General features: G+C 34.7%; 2 protein-coding genes across 3 annotated transcripts in view; both read right to left on the reverse strand.

Moving 5' to 3' along the window:
* IMPG2 (interphotoreceptor matrix proteoglycan 2) overlaps positions 1 to 6,333 on the reverse strand; it is a 123,457-nt gene extending 117,124 nt beyond the window's left edge. The window contains exons 1-2 of the mRNA XM_043997793.1: positions 6,255 to 6,333; positions 5,010 to 5,252 (exon numbers count right to left, since the gene is read on the reverse strand). Coding sequence (XP_043853728.1) covers positions 5,010 to 5,252; positions 6,255 to 6,333 — 322 coding nt within the window. The remainder of the gene's footprint in view (positions 1 to 5,009; positions 5,253 to 6,254) is intronic.
* A 3,620-nt stretch (positions 6,334 to 9,953) lies between these two features.
* Positions 9,954 to 13,165, reverse strand: part of SENP7 (SUMO specific peptidase 7) — a 183,821-nt gene continuing 180,609 nt past the window's right edge. For both annotated transcript variants that reach the window (XM_043992005.1, XM_043992004.1), the window contains one exon: positions 9,954 to 12,012. In XM_043992005.1, the coding sequence (XP_043847940.1) occupies positions 11,872 to 12,012 (141 nt within the window). In that variant the 3' untranslated portion in view covers positions 9,954 to 11,871. The remainder of the gene's footprint in view (positions 12,013 to 13,165) is intronic.

Consider the following 13,165-nt stretch of genomic DNA (forward strand, 5'->3'; position numbering starts at 1 on the left):
TATTAGCTCTGTGACCATGGGCAAGTCACTTCATCTCTGTCTCAGTTTCCTCAACTATAAAATGGAAATAGTACCACCTACCTTCAAAGACTATTGTGAGGATCAAATGAGATCATAATTTTAAAGCCGTTAGCACAGTGCCTGGCAGATAGTACTATGTAAAAGTTAGTTCTTGTGGCGATGACTATTATTAATAATTATTAACATTATCAAGAAATATTGATAATTAGTCTCACATCAATATAGTTCATAGTAATTATTACTAATTATTACTAATGGTTAGTATTATTACTAATGGTTAGTATTATTAATCAAAATAAAAAGAAAGCAGCCCCTTACTAGCTCTGTGACCATGGGCTAGTCACTTAACCTCTACCTCAGTTTCTTCAACTGTAAAATGGAAATCATAATAACACCTACCTCCCAGGGTTGTAAGGATCAAATGAGATAATAACTGTAAAGCATTTAACACAGTGCCTGACACATAGTAAATGCAATATAAAAGTTAGTTATGATTATTATTTTTAATAATTATTAGTTATTGGTATTATTAATAATAATGAACACCACTACATTGTTACACCTAATGTTAATACTTATTGTTAATTATTATCCATCATCATCATAAAAAGCAGTTCTTTACTAGCTCTCTGAATATAGGCAAATCACTTAACCATGCTCTACCTACAGTAGACAGTTTGCTCAAATGGGGATAATGATAGTGCCTCCCCGGGTTGTTGTGGGGATTAAATAAGATATTTTTAAAGCACTCAACATAGTACCTAGCTCCTTAGTAGGAGCTTAATGACTGCTTGTTTCCTTCAAAACTATCCAACTGAATCAGATATAAAGGAAGGTAGATTTCCTTGGAAACCTCATGACCCCATATTGTGGTTAATGTCTCCCTTGTTCAGTTCACAACTACGCACTTGGTGGACTTTTTTCCTCTTTCTGTCAACATGCTTGAGGATAACCAACAGTATAAAGAGCAGTTTGCCTGGTGGTTTGGCTGCTGGCATCTTGCCAGGATCCAAACATCTGTTTCCTAGAATAAGGTAACATTCATTTTACTCAGTTTCCAAAATATATGAAAGTGTCGGAAATCTTTAAACTCTATTGCAAAGGCAATTGCATAGTTACAAAACTAACATCCTCAGGTGCAGGAATAATGGTTGGAAACTGAAAAAAGTTCATTTAGGCTACATATAAGAGGAAATTCCCCATAAGCAGAGCTGTTTAAAAGTGGAATGTGCTTCCTTGACTTCCCCATATGACATCCCCCCCAACCCTTGGATGCCCTCAAGAGGCTGGACGACTTCTTTTAGAGTACATTACAGGGAAGGGAACCAACATTTATCAAGCACCTACTGTGTGTCAAGCACTGTGCTAAGCACTTTTCAAATGTTCGCTCATTTGATTCTTACACCCACTCTATGAGGTAACAGATGCTACAATTCCCATTTAACAATAGAGGACCAAAAAAAAAAATTGAGGAAACTGAAGCAATGGGAGGTTGTGAGTAGCCCAGCGTCATACAGTGAGTCATTGTCTGAAGTTGAATTTGAACTTGGGTCTTCCTAACTCTGGACCAATAGTATATAACTCTGTTGTGCTACTTAGATACCACTGTGTTAGAGTGGGGATCCTTTTGTTGTATGAGAGTTGGCCTAGCTAATTAGCGAAGTCCCTTTTAATGCAAATTCTGTGACACCATGTACCATGAAAAATGTATTTTAATATAAAATTGTATTATACATGCAATTTAATACAGAGTCTATTTTGATGGTTTAAAAAAAGGTCTAGAATAAAGTTTAAGAGAGAGCTGGTTTCATCAGTACTTTCTATAACCCCAGTATAGCTTTATTCACAACACAACCAAATCTCATCTTTTAATATAGAGTCCTTTACTGAGAAACATCCCTAGCTGATAAGACTAGACTACAACATATTAATTTGTTTAAAGAACACTCTGAAATTCATATATATATATATATATATATATATATATGGGAAAATAGGTATATTTTCCCATATTCACAAAGCTAGTAAAAAACATATATATGGAGGACAGCTAGGTGGCACAGTGGATAAAGCACCGGCCCTAGATTCAGGAGTACCTGAGTTCAAATCCAGCCTCAGACACTTGACACTTACTAGTTGTGTGACCCTGGGCAAGTCACTTAACCCCCATTGCCCTGCAAAAACAAAACAAAACAAAACCCAAAAAAACCCCATATACATACATACATATGAGTATCCATGAATAGAAGACCTAGGCATGACCAAAAGATTAGCTGATTCCCTGTCTAGAACTGCAGAGATCAAACTTTCTCCAGGTGCCCACATAACATGTAGAATACAACTGGTCTAGATCAGTGACTTGATTAACCCATAGAACAGCATAGCCCAAAGAGGTCCATAACAGAGATAGACCTTGAGATTTTGATCTCATCACTGCTACTTAAACTACAAGTTATTTCTTTTTAAGTACAAGTGACAATTCAATTTAAACAACAGGATCAATTAAGCTTACATTTATAATCAATTAAACATTTAAAAGCTAGGGCAGCTAGTTCAGGGCCTGGAGTTAGGAAGACATCTTCCCCAGTTCAAAACTGGCCTCAGACACTAACTAGCTGTGTGACCATAGCCAAGTCATTTAACCCTGTTTGCCTCAGTTCCCTCATCTATGAAATAAACTGAAGAAGGAAATGACAAACCATTCCAGTATCTTTGCCAAAAAACAAACAAACAAACAAACAAAAACCCAAATGGGGTCATGGAGAATTGGACACGACCGAAAAATTACTAAATAACAAAAACTCACTTATTATGGAATGCTGTGGGTACAGAGACAAGGATCATATGATATTCATAGTTCAAAGATTTCAATCTAGAAGGGACCTCAGAGGATATTTAATCTAATTCCTTCATTTTACAGATGAGGAAATTGAGACTCAGAAAATTTAAGTCAAATTTTCAAGGTTATACAGGGATAACATAACAAAGCGGGGATTTGAGCTCAAATTCTCTGACTTCAGAAACTGTACTCTTTTTACTGTATCACAGGATCAAATGAGATAACATATGTAAAGCAATTTGTAAGCCTTATAGTGTTATAGAAATGCCAACTATTTGTAGTAGTAGTTTGAGGCATGTTTGAACTCATCTTCCTGATTCTAAATCTATCGCTCTGCCTACCAACTTGTAATGTAATTGGTTAGAGAACACAAGGATATTGCTACTTCTAACTTGGGTTTTTGTTTATTTTTAGTATAAAGGGCATGTTTCTATTGAGGTCAATTGCTTCTGAGTAAATCAATCAATTTAAAACCATATGCTATATCTCATTAAGGTATACCAAAAGGAAGGAAACCAGTCTGAATTTTGGAATACTTTTAAAAATAAATAAAATTGGGGCAGCTAGGTGGCACAGTGGATAAAGCATTGGCCCTGGGTTCAGGAGGACCTGAGTTCAAATCAGACACATGACATTTACTAGTTGTGTGACCCTGGACAAGTCATTTAATCCACATGGCCCCACCAAAAAATAATAATAATAAAAATAAATTTAAAATAATAATACAAATAAATAAAATTATATTACTTTTAGGTTCATACAATAACTAAAACTAATAAGGTGGAAATGAGACTGAAGAAAACAACAGTAGAAAAATCATCTTGACTTGATAGAGGCACTACTAATGAAGTGCTGCCTAGTAGATATCTTTAGAAAATATATAATATTAAATATCTAGAATGTGATCTTAGAGATCATCTGGCCCAGAAGCTTCATCTTACATGTTAAGAAATTGAGGCCAAAAAGAGGTAAAATGACTTAATCCAAAGTTACACAGTGAATGATTTAAAAAAAAAAAGATTTATTGTTGCCTTCTATTTTTTTATACTAGGAGGCAGTTAGGTGGCACAGGGGATAGAGTATCTGGGCTGGAATCAGGAAGACCTGAATTCAAATTCAGCCTCTAACACTTTTACTAGCTGTGTGACCCTAGGAAAAGTCACTTATCCCTGTTTGCCTCAGTTTCCTCATCTGTAAAATGAGCTGGAGAAGGAAATGGCAAACCACTCCAGTATCTTTGCCAAGAAAACCCCAACTGGGGTCATGAAGAATCAGGCATGACTGAAACAATTAAATAACAACAAAAATTTTTATACCAGTCATTTTCCCGTAATCGCCCTCACTAAACCCTCCCTTGTAAGAGAAAAACATCTTAATAAAAGCAACAAACACATCCAAAGTGTCTAACGATTTATCTCACACTTAGTAAATAAAGTCTCCATACTCTCTGCTGAGAAATGTGTTTTCATTGTCACTTCTCCATGACCAAGATTAGTCATTCCATTTAATGAGTTTACTTGTCTTTCATTGTTGTTTTCTTTTATATTATTATAATTATTAGCAATCAATAAGTACCTAGGATTGGAAGAAGCTCTTCAAACCCCACATCTAATGTTTGAGTTAAATATTACAGGTATCTATAAATAGGTGCTTTTATATTGATTGAAAAGTTTCTTTTCTTAAGTAGTTTAAACATTTCCTCTAAAACTTTGCTGATATTTTTCTCAGTAAGTTCTTTCTTCATAGAAAATACAAGGATCAAATTTAACCTAGCTCTGACCAAATTTTCAAATTCTGAATGCCGACTAAATGAATGAGGTTTTATTGTATTTAATTTCATGTACACAGACAGCTTGGGCATCTATAGTGGTCCAGTAGATAGAGCATGAGGCCTGGGGTCAGGAAGACTCATCTTCCTGAGTTCAAATCTGGACAAGTCACTTAACCCTGTTTGCCTCAATTTCCCCATCTGTAAAATGTGCCAGAGAAGGAAATGACAAACCATTCTAATATCTCCGCCACAAAAACCCCAAATGTAGCAATGATAAGTCAGACACTCAACAATAACAACACATAGAGGGCTCTTCTGATCTTCAACATGGAGTCTGTAGCGTGTGTGTGTTGGGAGCTGGAGGGTGTGAATACTCACCTCGGATTTTAAAATATTTTAAATGGTTTGCCACAATCTGTGCAATAGTTTCATCCGGGCAAATTTTAACCGCATTAGGAAACAAAGTGGTTCTCTTCTGGCGGAGTAATAGATGTCGTTTGTTTTTTCTGTAGTCAAGAGGCTTCTTTGCAGACAGAAGGATTGAGGGCTGTAAACCAGTCTGGTATCGTGAAACTGAAACCTTGGGTTCCTGGATCTTCTCCAAAGGCAAATAGGCTTGTGCTATGAAATAAAACCATATACAAATCTTTTGGATGAAAGGTCAAAAACAGTCTATTATCCAGAATGAAAGATCACACAAGAAAGGGCTTTGTAACCAATAATATTTAAACCATAAGATTTTTTTATTAACGATCAAGTGTGATCACATATACAAAAGAGGGGGGAAACTGTGGAAATAAGTATTTGATCATTTCTCCACTTACTATTTCTGTTCCTTGGTGAACTTATTTCAGGACTGTTAAGAGTTACTAAGATGAAGTACACATCAAATGTCAAAATGAGAAGAGAAAGCGCTTTGGTTTGGGGGTTTTTTAATTACATTTATTATTCAAGGCTTAATAGGAGATCAAAGTATATAACCAATGTGTGGCTCATTTTATACTATTCTGTTTGTGGCTTCGAATAGATCGATAGTTACATGGAACTTCAAGGCCACTGGAGAAGAGCAGAACTTCTTTCCTGGGTTCCTTTTTATCAGTAGGATTGATACTCTTACAATAATGCATCTTTAAAGTAGAAAACCCAAAGCATGCTACCCCCCATTTGTTCTACATTTGTAACTAAATACACAATCTGCTCAGCTTTCACCTGCCTTGAATTAATGATAAATGCTAGAAAGCAGCTTTATTTTGATATATTACAAAATAACAAAAAGTTCTCTCTAAACTTTTTTTTACCTCATTAGACTGAGCAGGGTGTTTCCAGGTCTTTTTAAGATATCTAAAAATTATCAGTATCTGAACTAAAATATCAGGACTGAATCATCAGCACAAATAACAGAAAAATAGAAGTTAAAATATGTGAATTTGATATGTGACTAAGGCATTATTAAAGCCAAAAAAAGGCCTTTGTTGAGATTTAAGGCAGTTGCAACAGACCAAATACCAAAAATAAATACATCTACTGTATATGCTTATCATTTATTCTATTTTTTAGTTATAAGTTACTTAGATGAAAGAATTATTCTTTAAAAATTATCTTATAATAAAAAAATGGCATTACCTGTTAAAGTTTGAAGGTCCCCTTCTATCAAGACAAATAACAAAATACCCAAAGAAGTTTTCCAAGAAAAAGAGAACATATTTGTTTGAACTAAAAAACCAAAGGAACTTGGGGAGGTTAAGTATTTAACCTCCAAGAAATAAGTCTTGAATTTTCTGAGACTGTGCCTTTATAGGCAAACCCCTCCCCCAGATATTAAAAATTAAATTTTGTTCAAGAGTAAATGCCTACTGCAAAAGCAGTATAAATTAGGCCTAAAGTAAAATGTTTCCTACTCAGTTTTCTTTTCCATGCAAAAAGATATTCACTTCTTAATGGGAATAAGCTAGGTGTTGCAAGAGGAGGGAAAACTCCTCTACTTAACAGATGGCAGAGACGATTTTCTTTGTTGTTTTAATCTGTCTGGCTAAGCTCTTTATGGACACATCTCGAAAAACAAGGACAATATGCCTTATGTGTAATTCACTTTTTGACCCGCCTAGCAATCAGGGAAGGTGTATAAAACAGTTTTCCTTCCTGCTTCTCAAGATCCACAACTTAAAATGCACAATCAACTTCTAAGGATCCTACTGATTACAAATGACTAATAAAATTAAGCCAGTTTGCTTAATGATCTTTCTCCAGAGATGAATACATGTACCATAACACAAGCTCCATTTGCCCACTGAGAATTGAAAGCATCTCAAGTGTACTTGTTTGCTTATCGAATTTCAGACCCCAAATGCTAATCAGTATGTGACCTTCAAACTAGTGGAGCCTTCCTCTACCATTATGACATTACATATGATACAATTCATTATTTAGGGACTGCTCTCGTGCAGTCAAGTTGATAAAAACATAGTAAGTAAGTCAGATTCTTGGGATTTGGAGGACTTTTTCACCAAATAATTAGGAACTTTCCATCAAATAATCATAAGCTAAATTCTTGCTTTGTTTCATCCTAGGCAAGTTTCATAAAAACAACAGGTAGTAACTACAACCTGAGAGAAAAGATTAATAACCAATGATTTGGGGAGATGCAGAGTTCCCTCTCTTTCTAAAGTCCTCATTTCAAAGCTCTGAAGGTTGAACCTTCTCCTCAACTGTGATCAGACCCCACCCAACCTTACAATGAATTTAGTCTAAGGTGGGGAAGCCCATTGTGCTCTAGGCATAAATTTTTTGATTAGTCTGCCCAGATTGATGGGATAATTTAGAAGCAAATGACATAATCAATGCTTATTAGAATAGGTGCAGCCCCTCATAGTAATATTCATTCTCTCTCACTACTTGTTAACCAATCAGAGTTGATTGCCATCCTCTGCATCATCCACTTTTCCAAGGGCATATAAGCCTTGAGCCCACCCACCATGATTGTCTTTGGCATTCAAGTGTGCCACTGACCTCTTTTATTAAAATGCTAGCATTATTAATAAAATTATTAATTACTCGGAAATTATGTCTCTTGAACCTTTTATACATCACAACCCTAGAGAACTAATGCTAAAACATGTTACCCACCTCTTGATGAGAGGTCATGGACTCAAGATGCAGAATAAGGTATGCATTTTCAGACTCAACCTGTTTGGGAATGCATTTGTTTGGCTATGCATATTTGTTACAAGGATTTGGTTTTTCTTTTTTCTTTTTCCAATGTAGGAATGGGAGTCCAAGGGGAAATAAGGATAGGGCAGCAAAAAAGAAAAAAAAGAGAAGAGTCATTGAGGCATCTTTTACTTAAATGCAGAGAATGGAATGGAACAGCAAGAAATAAGCACTAAAAAGCAGGAGAGCTCTGAAAGTTACAGGAAATCTTCCAAGTGCCATATGAAAACTTCAATGAAGGCTGAATGTTCAGCCCACAGAGCAGATGACTGACTCTCCACCAGCTATATAAGATGCAATCTTAGCTTATTAAAAATTAGTTGTCACATTTTATTTTGGGGTTTAGAAAATGGAAACTGTGAGATTCTAACATGATAGTCATCATTCAAAGGTCTTGAAAAGAAACCTCATGTTTACAAAGCCCAGAGGAAAATTTAACTGGAATCGATTATCTGGAAATTCTTCTTATTTGTGTAACCTAAGAAGTCAAAGAAAAGCGGATGAGTTCATGTTATTTGGATTAGAACTGCCCTAACTCAATTATGTTACTTGACAAAGGAGGTAGTTTATATAAGTCTAAAAATATGACAACAAGCTGGTTCATAGAGTTGTATAAAATGAGATTTTAGAAACTAAATTGTGAATTCTCATTGGTGGTGGTGGTGGTAGTGGTAGTAGAAGTGGTAGTAGTAGTAGGAGGAGGAGGAGGAGGAGAAGCAGCAGCAATATTTAAGTTTTATAGAACTTCAATAATGGTTTACAAAGTGCTTATTTACATAATCTCATTTGATCATTAGAACAATTAGACTTTAGTACTAAGTATGAAGCATAGGGTACCACTTACTTCTGGATAGACTTACCATTATATAAATTCATTTTTATTATCCTTTATATGAAATTAGTTTTATCAATGCAACATAATCTTGTAAACTAATGGAAAGTAGATTAAAGATTATTTTTCTTTTCATGAAAGTAAATGGACTGCTATCCAAGCTAGTTCATTGCTTGTTTTATTGTAGCCAATGTGTAAATCTTTCTGATTAAAACATATATTATCATGCCGTAATGGTAAGACCATTGAACTTGGGAATAAGAAGATGTGGGTTTGAATCCTGGTTCCTATATTTATTATATGCATTATCATGGACAAATTTCATTTAAACTCACTGAGACTTGGTTTCTTCAGTTATAATAATGGAGATAAGATCTGCCCTCCCTACTTCATAGGGTTGTTATGAAGGTCAAATAAGACAATGTGGGCAAAGATAATGTGTAAACTTCCAAGGGACATACAAACAAGGTATTATTAATAATGATGTTATACTCAAAGCATCCCGGGCCTGGGGTGGACTGAGGCTGCGCCGGGCAGTTGATTGGGGGGGGGGGGAGGGAAGCTAGACGCCGAGATGATGCGAAGGAGTCGAGCACAGTGTTTGAGCTGAAGCACATTGTGGAAGGTATCCTTAAGAGGCCCCCGGATGAGCAGAGGCTCTATAAGGACGACCAGATGCTGGATGACAGTAAGACCCTGGGTGAATGTGGCTTCACAAGTCAGACAGCCAGACCTCAAGCACCAGCCACTGTGGGGCTGGCCTTTGGAGCTGATGATGTATTTGAGACATTGCGCATTGAGTCTTTCTCCATCTCCACAGAACTACCAGATGTCATGAAGCCTCAAGACTCTGGAAGTGTCACCAATGAGTAAGCTGTGCAGTAAGGGCCCAAAGCCCCACCCCCTATAGTGACCTAATACAATAAAAAATTTGGGTGTCAGGATGTTGCCTCCCCCCAAAAAAATAAATAATAATAATGATGATGTTAACTTATGAAAATAGCTAAAGGCCTTCATTTAAAGAAATTCCTTCTACAAAATGGCCTAAGTGTTTGTATAACAAACCTAGCAGGTTTGTAATTGATTTTATAATCTGTGCTTTAACAAGAATTAATAGACATCAAATTCTTCTTGATGCCTCCCAACCCGAGTTGACTAAAAGACTTGGTCTTTTATTTATAAAAGGTAGTAAATCTAATTTAAATCATAGGCTATAGACACACGCAAAAATACTTTTTATTCATAGTTATTTAAAATATTTTTAAAATATGGTATGTGCTGGTTAAGGTGGTACTGTATTATATAATTTATTAAGCACCAACTGTATGATATGCATGGAGAATTATACAACTAAAAATTTACTCCATTATGAGGTTCAACTTTCTTTGAAGAAAAAAACCACATTTATTTCATGAATTTAAAAACGTGTTTAATATCAAACACAGTTAATCATTCTCAAAACACAATATTTCCATCATTAATTGGAAGGGGAAGGGGAAGTATTTTAACAAATCTTCAAAAATAATGACAGTGGTATCTTTGAAAAATGTACAAATGAAAATGCTAAGAAAGCACAAGCAGATTTTCTGTACCTGCTATATCCAAAATAAGGTATACAAAATAATTAAGTCACCTAGAAAAATTGCCCCACAAATTGGGAATGACATCTAATTATATCCCTCCTTATAATAGATCCCCAAAAAGACTAATGTTTAACACTACAAAAGTGATGACAAAATTAAAAAAAAAAAAAAGCCAAAGGTCACTGAGACAGCACAACCTAAACCATGACTTGGAATACACTTTGGCCTTTCAGCCTCATTTCTAATAGCCTTGGTTTTCCTCCCCTCCATACAATTGATAAAAATCCAAGGGAAATCTGAGTTGGGAGATTAAAATGATATTCTTATAAAATTTCTTATCTGAGAAAATGGAATATGGTTATCTGTCTTCCTCAAAAATATTCTGATAACATCAGAATGAATTATATTTCACAGATAGTCATGAAGTCGTCAGATATAATCCCACCAGGATCACAAAAAATTCAGTAAAATTTTGCCTGAATATGTACTGAAGAATTAAGCTCTCTTAGGAAAGCCTCTGGGAAAAAATGATATTAAGTGAATGAAAGCAATTTTTGCTTTATTAGTTTAAAAAAGTGGGTAGATAGATTTTTAAAATGCAGATTGAGTTCTAACAAGCTAATGAATAAGTCTGGACAAATGTGTATACTTAGCTTGTTAAAGTTATAAGCATACAGGAAGCAAATGAGAACAATTTTATCTTCATAAAAATAAGTTATCTGTTTCAATAATGGAGTGTGTATACTCATACAGTGCATGAGCAAATACCTCTACCTTATTTTACAAAGATATCAATGAATATAATGTAAAAAAAAATCAGATTATTTTTAAATGTTGTTTCTTAAAAGCCAAACTACTTTTCCAATTTTAGAAAGAAAAATAAATTCACATTAAAAAAAACTATAATTCTTAAGTTTCTTCCAATTTCATCCTAAATAAATGACTGTACTTCCCCAATCCCCTTAGATAATGTCAATGGAATTGGAGGGGAAAGATCATTGCAACTAAAGCAGGGTGGAATTATCACCTAGCAAGGAAGACTGACAAAGTACATGATGGTTGAGTAGGTTTTTTACCTCCTCACATTAAGGGCTTTCTATTTTATATTATACAGAAGTAATGCCGTAAACGGCATTCAGCGATAATTATTTTAAAATACACAGTATTCATACAGCATGCTTGAGTTGCAAAGAACAACTACAATGTGAAGTGACTTGCCAAGCATGGGTTTGGTACCAGAAGAGTAAGTGGTCCTGTACCCAGAGTCTTGTGCAGGTTAAAACCATATAGTGGTCTGGGTTTTTTTTAATTACTTATTAAAACATTCTCACATCACATACGTTGATTGCATAGTCCAAGCATATTCACTGAAAAAAAATATGAAATATTTATCAAATTTCAACTTCAATCTAACAAATTTATCTACATTCTCCACATTCCCACCCCTCAATCTCCATCTATCAGATCCAAACAAAATCAATAATTATCTTATACAATTTAAATAATTTTGAACAATTTACAAAATAACCACAAGGTGTTTTCTCCTTTGTAGGCAGGATAGCACAAATGCTGGGAAATAGCTTTCCAGTAATCTTTTAAAACACCAGTCCCATGTCCATCAATGATGAATTAATGCCTTCTGTTGTTGTAAATGAAGTTTCAAGATCAGCTCCCGAATATTATCCCGCTTGGTCCTTATCACTTGACGAGGAAACCACTTCTCCAAGTGCAGTGGTAATTCAAAATTGACAATAGGATCCTAATGCCAGGAAACAAAACTGAATTACTTTAAGACATTTCAAATTTTTAAGAACAATTCAAACTCAACAAGAAATCATTAGAAATGGGGAAAGGTAGGGAATTCATTGATTTTAAAATATTATAATTGAATACTGGAACTTCACTATAACATCACCCACAGGAGATACAGATTTATAAAATGATAGAGCTGGAAGACGCTTTAAAGACTATCTGGTCTGGCTCACTCATTTTATAGGTAAGTAAATTGAGGCCCAGAGAGAGTTGTGACTCGTTGAAAGTCATACAGCTGTTCAATGGCTGAGTAGAAAATAGATCTGAGGTCACATGATTCCAGTTCATCATTCTTTCCAGGGAAACTATGCTGCCTTATAACTGACTGCTAACAGGTTAATAAACTGGTACAATTAAGTATTTTTAGTTTCCTGGTAATTTGGATAAGGTCCAGGCAGATTCATATTATACAAAATGATATGCCATCATATATTATGTACAATAAGATAAAGAAAAATTACAAAATGATAAATATTTAATGAAAGCCAATAATGCATACTGCCCCATGCTAACCAACACCATAACTTCCCAGTGATTCAAAATATTCATTTTCTTTTCAGAAAAAGTTTTCATGCTTTTAAGGAACTTTTAAGCAGATGTTATATGACCCACTTATGCAAGTAAACATGCAGGTATCTGAGCTGATTAAATTCATGATGGTCTTGCTCAGATTCCAAAGTCCCTAAATTGTGGAAGCCATGGATAAAATAATGAAACCATGGCACTCAACCCAAAAGGAGATTCTCAATCACCGCATTTGTGGCAGCAATAATTCTCTCTCCATATTGTCCCCTTATCACTATCTGATTACAATACACAATTTGGGTTTCAGTGGGCTAAGAGACTGAAAGTGTTATCCTGCATAATGCATACTAATCACTAATTTCACTAAAGATTTTGAAAATGCATATTATTTATTATTTAATAAATTATTTCATTAGCAAATTAAATATACAATCTACATTTCCTATGATAATATAATCTATATATCAACAGTGTTATGAAACCCTTAGAAAAGATGTTCAGAAAAAAATTATTTTAAAAACTTCTACATAACAACTCTAAACTACTCCTACTTCTTAGTCCCATAAAAATCCAAC

The sequence above is a fragment of the Dromiciops gliroides genome, chromosome 3 (assembly GCF_019393635.1).
Source record: "Dromiciops gliroides isolate mDroGli1 chromosome 3, mDroGli1.pri, whole genome shotgun sequence".
NCBI lineage: Eukaryota > Metazoa > Chordata > Mammalia > Microbiotheria > Microbiotheriidae > Dromiciops > Dromiciops gliroides.